Source organism: Oikopleura dioica, chromosome 1 (genome assembly GCF_907165135.1).
Source record: "Oikopleura dioica chromosome 1, OKI2018_I68_1.0, whole genome shotgun sequence".
Classification (NCBI taxonomy): Eukaryota; Metazoa; Chordata; class Appendicularia; order Copelata; family Oikopleuridae; genus Oikopleura; species Oikopleura dioica.
Window position 1 is genome coordinate 6,675,294 of NC_137291.1, and position 15,517 is coordinate 6,690,810.

The 15,517-nt window shown below is 40.6% G+C and overlaps 3 protein-coding genes and 1 long non-coding RNA gene across 4 annotated transcripts; 3 read left to right on the plus strand and 1 right to left on the minus strand.

Annotated features, from left to right (window-relative positions):
- Positions 1–691: 691 nt before the first annotated feature.
- LOC145710878 (uncharacterized) lies at positions 692–1,468 on the plus strand. The gene is made up of 3 exons (XM_081788584.1): positions 692–824; positions 892–1,092; positions 1,205–1,468. Exons 1-3 carry the CDS (start codon positions 739–741, stop codon positions 1,440–1,442), a joined length of 525 nt encoding a protein of 174 aa, XP_081644710.1. The 5' UTR covers positions 692–738; the 3' UTR covers positions 1,443–1,468.
- A 177-nt stretch (positions 1,469–1,645) lies between these two features.
- Positions 1,646–3,362, plus strand: LOC145704708 (uncharacterized). The gene is made up of 8 exons (XM_081782180.1): positions 1,646–1,723; positions 1,797–1,909; positions 1,956–2,260; positions 2,301–2,474; positions 2,526–2,628; positions 2,669–2,891; positions 2,945–3,077; positions 3,124–3,362. The coding sequence occupies exons 1-8, from the start codon at positions 1,653–1,655 to the stop codon at positions 3,328–3,330; spliced, it is 1,329 nt and encodes a 442-aa protein (XP_081638306.1). The 5' UTR covers positions 1,646–1,652; the 3' UTR covers positions 3,331–3,362.
- A 4,346-nt stretch (positions 3,363–7,708) lies between these two features.
- Positions 7,709–8,205, plus strand: LOC145695391 (uncharacterized). The gene is made up of 3 exons (XR_014133713.1): positions 7,709–7,839; positions 7,920–8,025; positions 8,098–8,205. It is a non-coding gene; the product is annotated as an uncharacterized LOC145695391 (long non-coding RNA).
- A 70-nt stretch (positions 8,206–8,275) lies between these two features.
- On the minus strand, positions 8,276–14,288 carry LOC145695509 (cadherin-6-like). The gene is made up of 11 exons (XM_081772497.1): positions 14,096–14,288; positions 11,584–11,748; positions 10,970–11,352; positions 10,473–10,919; positions 10,053–10,238; positions 9,525–9,776; positions 9,340–9,449; positions 9,100–9,296; positions 8,913–9,059; positions 8,665–8,871; positions 8,276–8,621 (listed from the first exon to the last, which is right to left on the minus strand). The coding sequence occupies exons 1-11, from the start codon at positions 14,120–14,122 to the stop codon at positions 8,355–8,357; spliced, it is 2,388 nt and encodes a 795-aa protein (XP_081628623.1). The 5' UTR covers positions 14,123–14,288; the 3' UTR covers positions 8,276–8,354.
- Positions 14,289–15,517: the final 1,229 nt, after the last annotated feature.

Sequence of the window (15,517 nt, forward strand, 5' to 3'; positions counted from 1 at the left end):
ATAGGGCTGCCCTATAACGGCATCTGGCTTTTTATAATCCTTTCTTTCCTTTCTTTGCCCGGAGCGAGCTAAACAAGACTTTTGCGCACTCAGAAAGTCAACCGGCGAAGCCAATCAGCGCCGCTAGAGTAAATTTGGGAGCGCGCGGAAAAGTTAAGCGGCGTAAATTTGGGGGTTTTTGAACAATTCAGGAAGAGTAAATTACGGAAAATGTACCGAGGAATGCGCGAAAACTTGGGGGTGGGGTATGTTAACTTGCTCAAACTTTTCGTAAATAAAAAACTCTTTCTTCAAGATACAAATTTTGTTCAAGTACCCAGCTTGTGATGAGTGCCACAACGAAGATTGTCGATTCTGACTTCAAGATTTCCGACATTTCAAATTTCTTACTTCTGCCAAAAAACGCCTAAAAGATTACTTCCTGCCTGTAAAAAAACAATTTCGGAACAATTAAGCAAAAAAAAAATGTTAGGATCCTTCGTTGAACACAGTAGAATGACCTTTTACAAGTATTTTCCGGGCATCATAAAAATGAGATTTTAATCCGTTCAATAACCAGCATCATAAAATTCTGACGTCTCTGAACTCTGATCGATGAACTCAAGCCCGCTCGAAAACCGCCAAATCATCAGATCACAATAGGATGATTTGGTTGCTGAGAAAATCCTCAGCTGGCGCCCGGATAAAAGCAAATTTTGATGCTCCAGAGCTTCCAAGTAACTTGCAAGATTCGATAAGATGAAGATTTTTGCCACCTTAGCTGCCATCGCTCGGGCAATCGACGATAACACCGCCACGAACTTGATTCAATCGGAGCTCAGCAGGTTTCCCACTAGAGATAATCATACTTATCAGTTTCCCAGAGGATCAATTTAAAGTCAATGAATTAAGATGCCAGTCGTACGGAACCTACCACGAAACCTGCGTGGAGAATATCCGAAGTGCTTTTGCCCAGCGATACAACGTAAATGTCACGTGTGCTTACACATCTGACTGGATGAATGTCGGCGGCGTGACCTGGTGGTTCGGCAATGTTCAGAACTACGGAGCGGTCATGTGCGGCGAGTTGACTTACACTGATGTCAACCAGAAGTAAGTGCTCTCTCTGAGTCATCGTTACCGTACTCTATAAGGGGCAATGTTTTGACGGTAAACCTTCACATTCCTTCTTTTCTGTTCCAAAAATAACTCCTCTCGTTTCTAGTATTTTGGATAGCTACAGCCGAGACGCTTCTTACGACTGCTGGGGCTTCTACGGGCAGCAGTACAACAACTGCGTCGCCAGCTACCTCAGTAACAACGCGGCCGACTACTTCTGCGCTGGAGCTCGATCCTACAATATCCTCGTCTCTGACCCTGCTTATCAGTACTGGGGCGGCTGGGGAGCAGCTTATTCCAACGCTGGCGAAGCTTACGTCATTGCTTACTGCATCTACCGATAGACTTTGAATAAACGAATACTGACATTTCAAAATTTCTTGCTATTGAAACTCCTCAAATCTTCTGCAAATGCATGTCGATTCATCATAAAATATCGAAAATTCTGATGATATAATCAACTTTCATGAGAATTGTTTGATAAAAACATCTGGACTTTTCCATGGAATCGCTTAATTTAAAATTTCTCTTGAAATTGACAGTAGACTAGAGAGATGCTGCTGTGTCGGGCCCTTTTTCTATCATCAGTAACTGCGATTGAGCGAAGAACGGATGTAGAATGCCAGTAAGTTTTGGAAGTAATTGATATAAATTGTAGTGGCTGCGCTTGAAAACAGTTTTGCTCAAAAATGTTTCAGAGATCAAGAAATTCATGACAATTGCTTGACCGGTTGTCGACTCGTTTACATCGACTGTCTGTCGAACTGTGAATCATCGTTTTGCAACAGCGAATGCTTGCTCGAATTCCAAGGTATACTTTACCTCATGAGAAGGACCTTATATTTACTGATTTGAAGACTGCGATGCCTCCTGTCCTTGTGGCTACAACTGTCCCTCTGGATGCAAAGACTGTGTCGACCATCCTCTTTGTGGCTCTGCTTGTGAAGATCCTCAAATCAACAATGATGAGTATCGATTGTGTGTAAATGAGGAAATCTACCAGCTGGATTTGTGCTTGAAAGACTGTACCGCGGATTTAAATTGCCATGATTCCTGCTACGAGTCTTACAGAGAAGGCGTTTTACGGTGCCCATGCATGGAAGGGAGTTCAACAACGACCACTTCTCCTGCAACAACGACAGACTCCGGACCTATTTCGCCTGTAAGTTTTCATCAAAAATAATCATCACGAGTGTTTTCAGAGCGATATTTTTATTCTTTCCATTTTGCACGATGTCGAGCTAAGCTATCTCATGAATGGGGATGGGTCGTCGAATTTTCCTGCTAATATAACTCAACAGATGCAAGATCAAGTCACCTACTCAAAGCATGCGATGATTCAGGACACTCTTTATATCTTTGGAACGCAAACCAAAGTATTTCTTCCTCACATAGGATTACAGAGTAAAATTAATCATCATTCATAGATCGCAAAACTTGATGGTTGCAATATTGTCGAGCTCGCACAAAAATTACTCTTCGATCGATCCGAGCATACGGAAGCTTTGTCCATTGATGATGGAACGAGAGGTACATCCTTGCTTCTTATTGCGCTCAGAAAGATCTTTAGCACTGATTTGCTTCGCCTATACAAATTACCAGAATTTGCCCGTTTGTGAGATATTTGATGGAGAGGCCTCTGAAGTCACATTCAACTCGTCCGCTACCCATCTTCATGGAGGTCTTGGTTTTTATAAAGGGCAGCCAACAACAACCGGATGCCACAGAGAAAAACATCCAAAGACGGAGACTTTGGGCGTGAATGGGTGGACAGATTTACCTGACTTTCCAGAGTATGTTCCGCATGTCAGGGTCTTTATTTGAATTCATTCTTCGTGTCTTTCAGAAAACCGGAAGCTTGCCATAATCTTATTGGTTTGCGGAACGGTGCAATGATTCTTGTTGGCGGATATTCTTATACGCCTCGAATTTGGCAATTGAAAGATGAAACATGGACGAAACTTGGCGAATTAGAAATGGTTAGCTTTGAGGGAATAATTTCAAACTCAAAAATGTTTGTTTCAGGAACATGGACTTGGATCCGCAATTTACATCAACAATTACATCTTTGTCTACCCAGGAGGTCCGGCCAATGACGCTGGACATGCTGTTCAACGAATCGATTTGACAGATGAAGAAGAGTTCATCTCATCAGAAATCATTGGAACTCATTCTGGATGGTACAAACACCCGATTCTGTATGTCGCACCTGAAGACTACTGTGTTGAATAATGATAAGAACGCTGTTTTGTCAAAAAAGTATTGATAAAGTCCTTGTCAAATAAAGAATGAGAAGTTTTGCAAATTTTTGCAGATTTTTCAAAACCAAGGAATAAAAACACACTTTGAGATGTCGAACTGTCAGTCAAAAGGCTGCAGCGACGACTCTCATAAACGAGTTTTTACAATCGCTATTTTCATTATAGATTTTTCTCTTCTAGAGATCACTTGCGATGATTATTGATGAAGATAATAAAAGGATTGCAAATGCATTTTCAAAAACAAGAGTTAGGGTATTTTATTTTTGAGTCTATCTGCTGCCAGATATAAAATGTTATGTTAGTGCCTTGATTGCGATTGCGTTGGTACTTTGCGACGGAAAGGAAAGAGAGTGTACTTATTTCCTGAAGAAGTTTTAGCCACTCGAAGTATTCGTACGCAAAAACATGATTTCAAAAAGAAGAAATTGTTGATCAAAAAAGTCAGCCTCGCTGAGCACGGAAACTCTACCAACCCCCAGCAGTACACTTATCTTACACTCGGTTCTATTTTCTGGATTACAATCATGCTTATAGGTAAATTTATCTATAAGGTATATTAATTCGCTTATTTCTTTTGAAGCCAATTACGTCTCCCTGCAAAAATTAAATCGAGGTGGCACTACTTTCCTGACTTCCACCTGTCATAGAAATTACAAAGAATGCGTTAAAATAGCAACGATGGACTACTGCGGCCATTTGATGAAGCAATGTTACGAGACTGAAGAGTTTATCCTTCCTGCACCCTTCGTCGAAATAGAGTCAGAAGAGGAAGAAGCTCTCACTTATTCTAAGGAAGATAACGAAGTCAATCTCCGCCGCTGCCAAAAGAAAAATTTTTACGACCAGAAAATCTGTCGTCATCTTTGTTCAACAACGCTTGTTCTGGAATCAACAACGAGTACTTCCATTTCCCCTGCGAATCAATTTGCTTTGATTTGACAAGGTCTTCTCGTTCTGGTGAAATTTGTCCTGGTCAGAGATATTGCTCAAGCGGCTGTCCTTGTCCATTTTACAAGTGTGAAAAAAACTTCTCCCAGCAGAGATTAAGTCCTCTTTTTGATCTTAACCAGTCGGGAAATCAATCTATGTCGTCGGGTTCAATCTCAAGAAGGTCAGCATCGTCGTCAACGTATTCACCGTCAACAATGTCAACAGTGTCGACAATGTCAACAACGAAAACGGCATCGTCAAAGATGTCGACATCGACAACAAGAGCAACAAGAACCGCTATGCCAACAGAGTCATCTTCAACACAATCAACGTCGACGGAGACAACAATATATTATGATTATGAGCAATATGATGGAGAGGAAGTCATAGAATTCATTTCTATGGAAGAGACGATGAGAGAACAAAAGTTTCCGATCATTCTTTCTGATTTTCAAGAAAAATCAATGAAAATTAATGTTTCGGATGACTTTTTCCCTTATGAATGTTTTTGTTTGTTCACTTATTTTTTTATCGAAACCAAAAAAACAAAAACTCGCTACATAGTCGATTGGTGCAACCTTTCTCAATGGCGAACATTACTTGGTCGATGCTATTGGAAATCTCATGAAAGTAAAAGAAAAAGACCTTTCCTCGGTATTGATTGCGAATCGTCAAAAGAACATGTAGGGGCGAGTACTTTTCAGTGATTTAATTTGTCATTAACCCGTTAACAGGCGCGTGGCTGTCTCACGGCCACGCAGCCTTTGGAGAGCGATAAGATAGGCGAAAGTCTATTTTTTGTCGAAAATTTTTGTATTTCTTGAAAATTCAATCAATTCTCTGTCTGCTAGTATAAATTTGAAAAAAATCGGCCTGAAATTCTGCTCAGGAGACGCGAAAGAAAAATTTCAGTCAGCGAAAAAAGGGAAAACGTAATACAAATCGCCCGCCTTTTCCCTTCTTTCCCTTTTTCTTCAATCTCTGCGCCGAAAATGATGCAACTTTGACCTCAATTTTCAACCCCTAAACGAATCATAAAAATAAAAAAACTACATCTAGAAGAAAGAGAAGACGCTTCTGAATCATTTTGTCTCTTGAGAATTCTATTTTATCATCCCTAATTCTCAGAAAACACCAAAAGGTGCGTGGACTTCAGACAGCCACGCGCCCGTTAACGCATAAGATCGGATGCCCAGTTAACGGGTTAATAAGAGGATTCTTCGTCTTCCACTTTGGATCGTCGATCGGAACGCATCAAATCGAGATTCGCCTGAAGCAAAAAGACACAAAGGTTTTCTTCGTTGTTGTCATTTGAAAAAGGTCTTGAAATAATCGACACTCCATTTCGCTAGTCATTTCGATCTTTAAAAAGTTCCCCAACTGGAAGAACGGACAAGTGCTACAACTACGCTCCAGACTACAATCTGGACCGCTTCGAAGAAGCTCAGGGTTACATCGCCAGCAATCATTTCAACGCGAAAGTTTCGTCAACCAGCCTGAGAGGGACATTTTATTTGATGAGTGTTCGAATGGGAGACTACTATATTAAACTCTCACAAACCATTGCATTGAATCGGATCAGAAAAAACGAAGAGCTTGAGAAAGGTTGGAGAAAGAATGAAATTGCATTGCCTGCTGAATTTAGAGGCTTGGACCCTGTCCATGTCATTCCTTTGTCAAGAGTTGAAAATATTTTTAAAAAGTTTTTAACCCATACTTTTTCACCTCAAAACAGACAGACGCGGAAAGACTGCTTTTGATTCTAGTGACAAGGAGCATTGTACTTTCAAATACACTGTACTCATTGTTGTTGGAAGCGGAAGGAAAGTTCATCGTTGTCGGCAGCGAATGGATTGGTTCTCTGGTTAAATACGAAGAAGAATCGCTCTGTTATTCGAAATTATTTGCTTCAGATGATCGAAATTATACGGATCGGGGTGGATTCATCAACGACGAATGCGAGTACTTTGGAATTGGAGTCATGAACGACGAGAGGATTCTCATTCAGAACTACGTTTTTGATGCTTCATTTGAGATAGAATTTCATTTCGGGAAGGATTATAAATATTTTCCTAACTTCATAATCGTAGAGCATCGTAAAGGAAGCAGTTCATTAAATCCACTGAAGATAATATCGAAATCGAGTTTGTTCAGCAAAAGCCTAAAAGGCAAATGTATGTGACAAGCAATCCCTTTTTCGCATTTCACGACGATGTCTTTCCCAGCTTTGCCAAAAATGCCGCATCGCAGCCTCGATTTCCGGGGACGTATCATCAAAGAACAATTGTTCCGGATGAGCTTTTTTCTTCGCTTGCAGAGTTTGATCATATTTCAACTATCGAGATCAATTCAACTCGAAAGGAATTGTGTGAGTTGGAAATCGACGCAAATTATCGAGTTTTGCCAAAAGTAACCGACATTTTTGGTTGGATGTTTTTTGACGGAACGACTTTGATGAGACTCAAAATTGGGGAGAATGGCTCTCTTTGGTTGGAATCAGATTATTTCGATCAGCGCATTTACTTGCAATCTCATGTGTCAGAGCTGACGTATTTGACATTTTATTTCAATTCAGCAAACTCATTCGATGAAATTTTTGTTGAAGTTGTCGAGGACAATCAACGAAAAGGCGATTCTCGTTCACAAATAAAGATAACCGGACTTGAAAATATCAAAAACAAGAAAGTGCGGATTTTCAAGTTCGACAGTGACACGAAAATTAGAAATTTCATCTGCAGACCTGTTTTCACTTCGCAGATTAATGTTATTCAACCTGATTTTTATGGAAATGATAGAACATACGCATTATTGCCGGACGGGTCAAGAATCAACAATGTATTCTTCAAGGGTCCATTTTATTATAAGAAAAGCGTCTCACAGTATCTTTTCGAGGCGAGATACGCTATGGTCAAAGATATGCTATACATTTTCGGAGGAGAGTTTGATGGTCGAAAAGTAATAGAAAAAATAAAATTCATGTATATTTTTCTTTATAGATCGCTCGATTAGATGAGTGCCGATTCGTGAAATTAGCGGTCAGGCTTTCAAATGAATATTTGGTCAGTTTTTCAGCAATAAATCTTGAACGAGGAAGCAAAGGTATGTATTTCATTTTGGTTTTATAAAGAGGCTTATTAAAAATTAGCGATAATTTGTTTTGATGAAGAGTATGAAACAGACTGCGAGTTCTTTGACGGATCTAATGTAACAACAACTTATCACACGCATGAACCACACACGGGAGGTCAACTAGCTCTTTACAATCGTCGCGTTATCGCAATTGGAGGAACGGAAGCAGAAGGAACAGTTGAGGTGCTCACAGAATATGGCTGGATAATTTTCGTTAAGCATCCGAGGTAGATAAAAAAAAAAACAAAAACTCGGAACTTTCAAAAATTACCGTAGATCATTGGAAACCTTTTCTGCAGTTGGTCTTCCTTCTGGAAGCGTTTTGACTATTGGAGGATGGGAATTGAGGTCAAGTGAAAGATTGAGTGAAATCTGGAAATTAATGGACCGCGAGTGGTCATTACTCGGCTCACTATCAAAAGTACACAGTAATACACGATGAAAATTAAGGATGAACTACAGGACACCCTATCAAACATATTATTACTTAGATAATTTCAGCCCGTCTCTTATTCATCAAGTATTCTTTTGGATGAAGACGTTTATGTTTTTCCCGGTTGGTTTTACGGAGATGAATCTTTGATTCAAAAGATTACGCTAGTTCAAGGTTTAGAAGTTTTCACCTAACTATCAGGCGATCCAGATAATGATAATTTTCTAAATTCTTAAAAAGACCAAGACGAAAAAATTGTCGAAAGCAAAATAATTTCAGAGCAAGGTTACGAGCCCGTATATCCGATTATTTTTCTATCTTCTGTAAACTACTGTAAGTTGTAGACTCTCCAATCAACAGAATAGTCTATTGAAGAAATAAAAGCTTGCTTATTTTTCACTTTTTATCTTGTTTGCCTTTCTTTTTATTGACGAGAGGTAGATATGTTTTATACAGTGATGTTAGACGAATGAAGATTAAGAATTTAAAATGACTCGAAGTCACTATAAATCAGTTCTGAAGTCAAGATCAATCCCAGTATCAGCTTCTTCCAAGCATGTGACTTGCAGGTTCTTCTTTGGCATGCGCGTTAGTGTGGCATTGAGAGAGATACTCTCAAGATTTCTTGAGTCAGAGAAAGGATCAGAAGATTCAAAAAGCTTCATCACTTTTTCCATCTTCGGTTGGGCATCCATGGCGGCGAAGTTTAGTGAGCGCTCTGTAAGAGCACTGTGGATTGAAGACAACGAGGAGAATATCGAATTAGCGCCCTATGAAAGACGACGTTTGTCTTGGTTTCGGACAATTTTTTACCTCGTAATGGTAGAGCTGAAGAGAATCATAAGGCGCGATATTGTACTGGTTCGAAACATTGGCGACTTTTTTCTTCAACGAATCCGTATATTCTTTTGGAACGATTCCATTCTGCTTTGAATTCCGTTGCATCGTTTCTTTTTGCAGCAGCTGCAAGTTGTAATCTGCTGGGCCGGGCTCTTCCCCTGCTTCTTCCGCATATTGAACCTAGGGGAAATTTTACATCGACCTTTTCTTTTGACTCTTACGATGTTCTCTCGAATATCATCGTCGAAATTGTCCATGGGCGGAAGCTCGCAGTTGAATTGCTTCTGGACTCTTCTCTTTCGCCAGGCAGTGAAAATGATGATCGTCACGAGTGAGAATCCAACAGCAACAATTACAGCGACAGCGAGCTACAAAATGATGAGCTTTTGACAGTGCGTTTTTGATTACCTGAGCTTTCATAGGAGGCGATCCAATGATAGCGTCGCAACTTGATGACATTGATTCTTTGTCATTACAAGAACATGTATTGATGATCAGGTCGTATTCTTCTTCGTATTTGTTGTCTGAAACGATGACTGGCAATTTCATCCCTGCTGCAATTCTGGAGTCGTCGTTTGTCCGGATAGAAACGGTAGCCCAGCCAGCTAGAATTTCCGTAAAAGAATGAAGAAGGAGGGATTATGTTACCTCCAGATTCGATAATGACGAGCTCGATTCCATTCCAGGCGCTAGAACGAGAATTTTGACGAATTTCGATCTTGGGGCTCGCTTGATAATCGGGATCAGTAAAGTTGATGCTAAAGAATTTCATCAGAAAGTGAAACGATAAATTATAATTTCAGAAAAGTCGTCTTGCTATTCGCCATATTTACTTTGAGCTCCAGGATGGATTGTTAACACAGTAAGTTATCGTCATCGATCCACTTGGTCTCGGTTTCATGTCGTTCTTGTCAATAATGTTGATTTCGACGATTCCTGAACCAGCTGGTCCGACAGAAGGAGTTGCTAGAACTTCTAGTTTGTAGCTTTCTTGGGCCTCAAAGTCGAGTCTTCTGTTCGTGGTGATTCGGCCGCTTTGAGAATCGATATCGAAAGGTACTTCTTCAGAGTTGCCGATGGAATAGCTAAACATGCGTTAAGAATTATTCAGTGAACATTCTTTGGGTATTATTTTAGCAATCGAGGGCGGTTTCTAAAAAAAAGGTTTTTGGGGGCTTAGACAATGTCTAGCCTTTCTGTTTTGACATGTAAGGGTTTATCTTGGGCTTACCCCTTCATGTTCTTTTTTTGATTAGTTGCTAGCTCAGTATAATAGAAATAAGCCCCGTTTATTCTATAGAAGTATCAGCGTCACGATCGGACGAATCTCATTTCTGATCCACTCAGTGCTCGGCGCTTACCTAAACGAATCTCCCTCAGGATCCGAAGCTAATCCCGAGGAATTGGCAATTGCCGTCCCAGGCGGCAGGTTTTCCTCGACAAAGAGCCGACGCTCCGAAACGACGGGTGGTTCATCAACGTTGATGACTTTAACTTGCACTTGAGCCTTGGCGATGGTGTTTTCCGCGTTCTGGAGCTTTTCTTTGCTGAAAAATTGATGAGGATGACGGGATGGTCAATTTCGTTGATCTCTGGGGCTTGGGTTTTGGCCTCTCTTAGATTCATTAAAGCTATATTCCTCTTCCTTGATTTCAATTTTGGATAAGTTCAAATCTTGATACAGGCATTAATGTTTCTAACTTATTATTAGAGCTACTGTAATTATTTTTTCTTTGCAAGAAAAACACGGAAAATAAATCAGTTTATCGGGCAATTTGTACCTGTAAGCCGTGAGCTCAAATTTGTGCACTTGATTTGGCGGAAAATCGCGTTCTGCGTCGAGCTGTTTTGTCGTTTTGATAATTGCTTGGCTCTGATCGTCAGACACATGCACGGAAAAAGAGGCAGTTTCGTCATTGACGAGTCGGACGACGACATCTGCGTTCGATCCCGTGTCTGGGTCGACGATGTCTACGCGCATGACCTCAGCGCCGATCAGTACGTCTTCCCTGACGCTGCCAGAGTATTCGGCCATGGCGAACTTTGGCGCAAAATCGTTGATGTCCGCCAATTTCACCTGAATCTTCACGCGTTCTGATTTCTGCGCAGGGACGCCCATATCTTCCGCCCAAATGAAAAAATCGAGTGAATCGTCAATCGGTTGATTTTCCCGATCGAGTTTTTCATCGAACGCTGCTTTCAGAGTTATCAAAGGTTCATATCGTTCTCTGAACATTATTGTTATTGAAAGGGAATAAAAAATGCACGAAGCGCTCACTTTTTCTCATTGAAGCAGGTCTTCACTTGAAAGTACTCCGAATCGATTTTGAATTCAAAGTCGCCAAAGTTGTAGCCAACTTCGCATTCTTCCAGTCCTTTCCGGTCTGTTCTCAAGTCTTTATCTTCAACGACGATTTCGTCGACGTTGGAAATCGGCGTCAGTTGTGTGCCAGCTTTGGCGTGCTCCTTTATTTCGAAGTTGTAGAAGGACTTGTCGAAAGTTGGACGATTGTCGTTTCCGTCACTGACGATCAGGTTGAAGGACTTCTTCCTTTCGAGGACGTTGCCGTTGGAGTCTTCGGCAGAAATCGTCATTTTGTAAACATCCTTCGTTTCCCGGTCAAGCGGCTTGGCGAGAGAAACAAGGCCATTGGAATCGATCTTAATTTATGATGAGAATGAAATAGAATGAACGATTTTAGAATAAAGCTAAAATATATTTGAAAGGAGTGACAATCAATAATTTATTTCATTATTGATCTGAAAAGGAAAGTGTTCTATTTTTCTTTGTCCTTCTTTCCGCCCCAAAAAGTCAAAAATAAATGTTTCCATTGCCGAATGAAAATAGCTGTTTATTATGGGCGGAACATTTGTCAGCGGAAACATGTGTACCTTGAAAGTGGTCGCCGGTTTGCCATCTTCAAGGAGTGTGTATTGGACGTTTTTCGCGCTTTCGAGCACGGTTGACTTCTTTGAAGCGTCGAAGATGGTGTGCCCGACTCGTTTGCGGGACTCGTGGACGAAGACGTTTTCGTTGTCCCATTTTGCAAGTGAGAGCTGAATTCGAAATGAAATTATTAGCTTGAAATCTTATTGAAGAAAATAATCAGTTTATGGGAGCAAAATAAGGTCGTTTTCTAACTTTTGAAAATGCGTAAAATTGATAATGAAAAATCAATGTCTGACTTTTTCGCCAAGAAAGTTTCAGTCCCCCAGTGGCGTGATAATCAGATCGGACTTGACGGGCGCACGCGCTGGGTGAAATCACGTGAATCTAATTACTCCGACAATGGTAGGTAATGAGATTCCCTCGATGGTAGCTCCTTTCGGGACCCTCTTGGGGATGTAGCTCGCGTAAAAACCGCGATTATGTCCTATCTCCTCCGCGGTGACTGTATATTCGATTCTCGGAATAAGAAAACTGGACCGGGTCCAAAGACAAGCGCAGATTAGCGACGATTCTGCGCAGCAGGAGGATGAACGCACTACTACGTATTATAAAGAATAATTGGCGATTTGGCCGAGATTCGGGTCTTTGTCTTCTGAGCGATTTAAAAACCTTGATTACTGTCAGACAGTTTAACCCGCTTTTTAAGGTTTTATGAAGTCGACACCCTTAAAATTGATATCTGTACTACTCAAATTCAAGGGCGAACAAACCAGGCAACGCTTACAGAAGTAAATATTCTGAGAGCCCCTCTAAATCACCAGGTTTTATCACTTGCTGGCCACGTCTCACACTCATGATAAATTGACAAGTTCCATTAGCAAAAAAGAAGCACTCGTTTTTGGGAACTGGGCATGAATTCAGAATGAAGCGAGTTTTACTTCGCCATTGGCAAAAAATTGAAACTCATTGCCTGACTGACTTCCTACTGCGATAGTTGTCCATAATTGATGCCACTGTCAACGAGTGTGTGTAAGGTCACAGGCAGCGGGGTGCAGCATCGATCAACCTCTTTTACTGGAGATACGCGTGTGCCTAAAAAGTGCGGATGATTGCCCCAGGGCACAAGTTGAATTAGGTCAGAAGCATGCTGAAATGCAAATTGAAGGACTTTCTTTTCGATTTTTATCAAATTTTTTTTTGCTTAAATAATAATGACGAGTTCGATGATGGATTTTCCGGAGCACGTGAGAAGGTGGAAGCAACTCCCGGTGCCCAAAACAAATTTAGACTGTCACTTGGACTGACTTGCCGGCAGCCGGCGAAGAGTTCCCAATAAGGTTATTCAAACTGTATGCGAAATGTCACCCTTCGCGCCGACAAATTTGCCCTCCGGCGAGTGGGGCTCGTATTTGCCAGAAAAGATAAGCGAATTGCCCGGCAAATGATATCAGTAAGAACATAATGAGAAAATACCGATAGTGTGAGAGCCGTTTAGCTAAAAAAAGGACAGCTCGACCACCATGGTCTGTCAGTCGATAAATGTGTTGACGGGCACTTGACGGACATGAATGCGCACCCGTCAGTGACACTCAGAAGGCGATACCACAATTCCGATAAAAATTCTCGGCAACCGACAAAAATAACTCTTTCAAGTGTCCAATTCCTTTTCAAGCATTTTTTCGCTGCCAAAAAATGATTGGCTCCAACAAAGGAAAAAACCGGCTTCCTGCACCTTACAATAAAACCGATGATTAATACCCCGAAAGCTGAAAAATTTAACGAGCTGCTTGAGAAGGGCTTGAATTGAGCTGCGTACGGCTTGTGCAGCTCCAACCGCGGCGGAAAGAAACCGCAGCCAGGATTGAGGGCGCATCCTCGCTCTCTTTCGAGTGGGCTCATATGGCAGGCAATATGTGCGGTCTTATATTATCACCGCAAAAGGTCACCTGCCGCTACTCATGGCCGCGCCGTTGGAAGATATACCACCTGTTGATTTAGCGGTATTCCGGAATCGGAATATATTTGCGCATGATTTATTGAACCCTCCGCGGAAGATCGAGGATCGAGTGCTTGTTTTGCACTTTAGCAAGAAAAAATAATATTCTTTGAAGTTCTTATAAAAGACAACTCTTGATCTGAAGCTCCTGGTAATGTCTTTTATCTATCATTTTCAGCTATAAGTTCTGGCTGGTGATTCCTTCATCTGCGCGCACATTATTCCCAAATTAGCCAAATGCTCAAGGGGATTACTGTAATATCACCGTCTCTCCGAGCTGGATAAAGTCGGCCCCGACCCATCTGCTGGTCTTTTTTTTTAATTATATTCTACTTGTTCTATTGTGCGGGAGGATTAGCCGCCCCTGATTGATCTGGCAGACAGAAGGGATCAAGGCCGAAGTGACTATTTTTTTCAAGTGTATTTTGGACATTTGCCGGATCTGCTTTAAAAATTTTGCTAGTTCAAGTTTTTGAAATTTGATCAAAATTGCCACTTTACGAAAGCTCTCAACTTACCCCGATAAGAATCGAAAGTTTCTTCATTCTCTCTTGATTCCCCTTTCTTCAGCTTGTTCTTCGCACTTTCATACAGTAAGAATCTCTGTTTGTTAGTTTCAATATTCAACCAAAAAAAGGGTTCTTGAAAAAAAGGTTGTTATCGTTGTTTCTTTGTTTGTCGTAGCTGTCCGTGGAGCAGCTGGTAGACGCGCTGACGATATTCACAAAGTGGATTTTCAATTTTTCTCGGAGAAAGAAAAAATAAAAGCGGCGCGCTGCGTCCGCGAGATGGCGGCACGCGCAAATTGGGAAGCGCTAATCGTCCTTTTTATTGAATTTACTTTTTATTCAATTAATTTTTCGAACTTTTTATTTAAAAATTATGAAAAATTTATTGTCATAAAACAATTAATAATTATTACAATTTTTTATGCATAAATTTGGCTTCGAATAATCGTAATTTTCTCAATAAATCTTAATTTTTTCGGGAAAATTCGCGGCTCAAGAATCGGATCTATCGTTAAAAAGTATTTCCTACTTCAGATTATTGATTTTTTCATAACTATTCATCATTATTACAATATGTCTTTTTCCAGTGCTCTAAAATCAATCGCTTCGTCATTATTTCTTCCATTTCGATATTAATACTCTCAATATTATAGAAGGTATTGAGTTGAATGATTTAAGGGACTACGCGAAGCGAGCTCGCGCCGCTTTTTAAAAACACCTGTATTTCATCATTTCTAATCAAATTTTGTGATTTTTCAGGTCATGTGTACTTTTTCTCCTCTTTCATCTCGAGTTCGAATCATTTTCATATGATTATTTTTGAATTCAGGAGAGAAAAGAGATGCTCATCTTTAAAGAGCATCAACTCCTAAACTACTTGTCACTTGAAGTTATAAATACCCTTATCGAAAAGCTCATTCAATTCTGACCGGGAATACGTTCGCGTGGTCTACAAATTTTATTTGTATCCGGTCAAAATCCGGGGATTATTGAAGTTACTCGGTGTGAAGCCGCTGTCGCGCAGCGTGGAGCGCGCCTATCCAGCGCAAATAGTGACAATACCCCGCCGCGCGAGGGGTGTCTCTTGATAAATCCTCTGATTACGATCTAACACAAATAAAATTTGAAGACCATGCGAACGTATTCCTGGTCAGAATTGAATGAGCTTTTCGATAAGGGTATTTGTAACTTCAAGTGACAAGTAGTTTAGGAGTTGATGCTCTTTAAAGATGAGCATCTCTTTTTTTCTCTCCTGAATTCAAAAATAATCTTATGAAAATGATTCAGACTCGAGATGAAAGAGGAGAAAAAAGTACACATGACCTGAAAAAATCACAAAATTTGATAAGAAACGAGGAAGTATAGCGATTTTTAAAAAGCGGCGCGAGCTCGCTTCGCGTAGTCCCTTAAGAGGGTAGAATATTCATTTAC

Bases quoted from the DNA above. Each gene is read 5' to 3' on its own strand.
- LOC145710878 (XM_081788584.1), top strand. From the start codon at position 739: ATGAAGATTTTTGCCACCTTAGCTGCCATCGCTCGGGCAATCGACGAT. The intron at 825-891 runs GTTTCCCACTAG...CAATGAATTAAG, and splicing joins ATTCAATCGGAGCTCAGCAG to ATGCCAGTCGTACGGAACCT. The intron at 1,093-1,204 runs GTAAGTGCTCTC...TCTCGTTTCTAG, and splicing joins TACACTGATGTCAACCAGAA to TATTTTGGATAGCTACAGCC.
- LOC145704708 (XM_081782180.1), top strand. From the start codon at position 1,653: ATGCTGCTGTGTCGGGCCCTTTTTCTATCATCAGTAACTGCGATTGAG. The intron at 2,261-2,300 runs GTAAGTTTTCAT...GAGTGTTTTCAG, and splicing joins ACTCCGGACCTATTTCGCCT to AGCGATATTTTTATTCTTTC. The intron at 2,629-2,668 runs GTACATCCTTGC...AAAGATCTTTAG, and splicing joins CATTGATGATGGAACGAGAG to CACTGATTTGCTTCGCCTAT.
- LOC145695509 (XM_081772497.1), bottom strand. From the start codon at position 14,122: ATGAAGAAACTTTCGATTCTTATCGGG. The intron at 10,239-10,472 runs GTACAAATTGCC...TCAATTTTTCAG, and splicing joins TTTGAGCTCACGGCTTACAG to CAAAGAAAAGCTCCAGAACG. The intron at 9,060-9,099 runs GTAATCAAAAAC...ATCATTTTGTAG, and splicing joins CGCCTCCTATGAAAGCTCAG to CTCGCTGTCGCTGTAATTGT.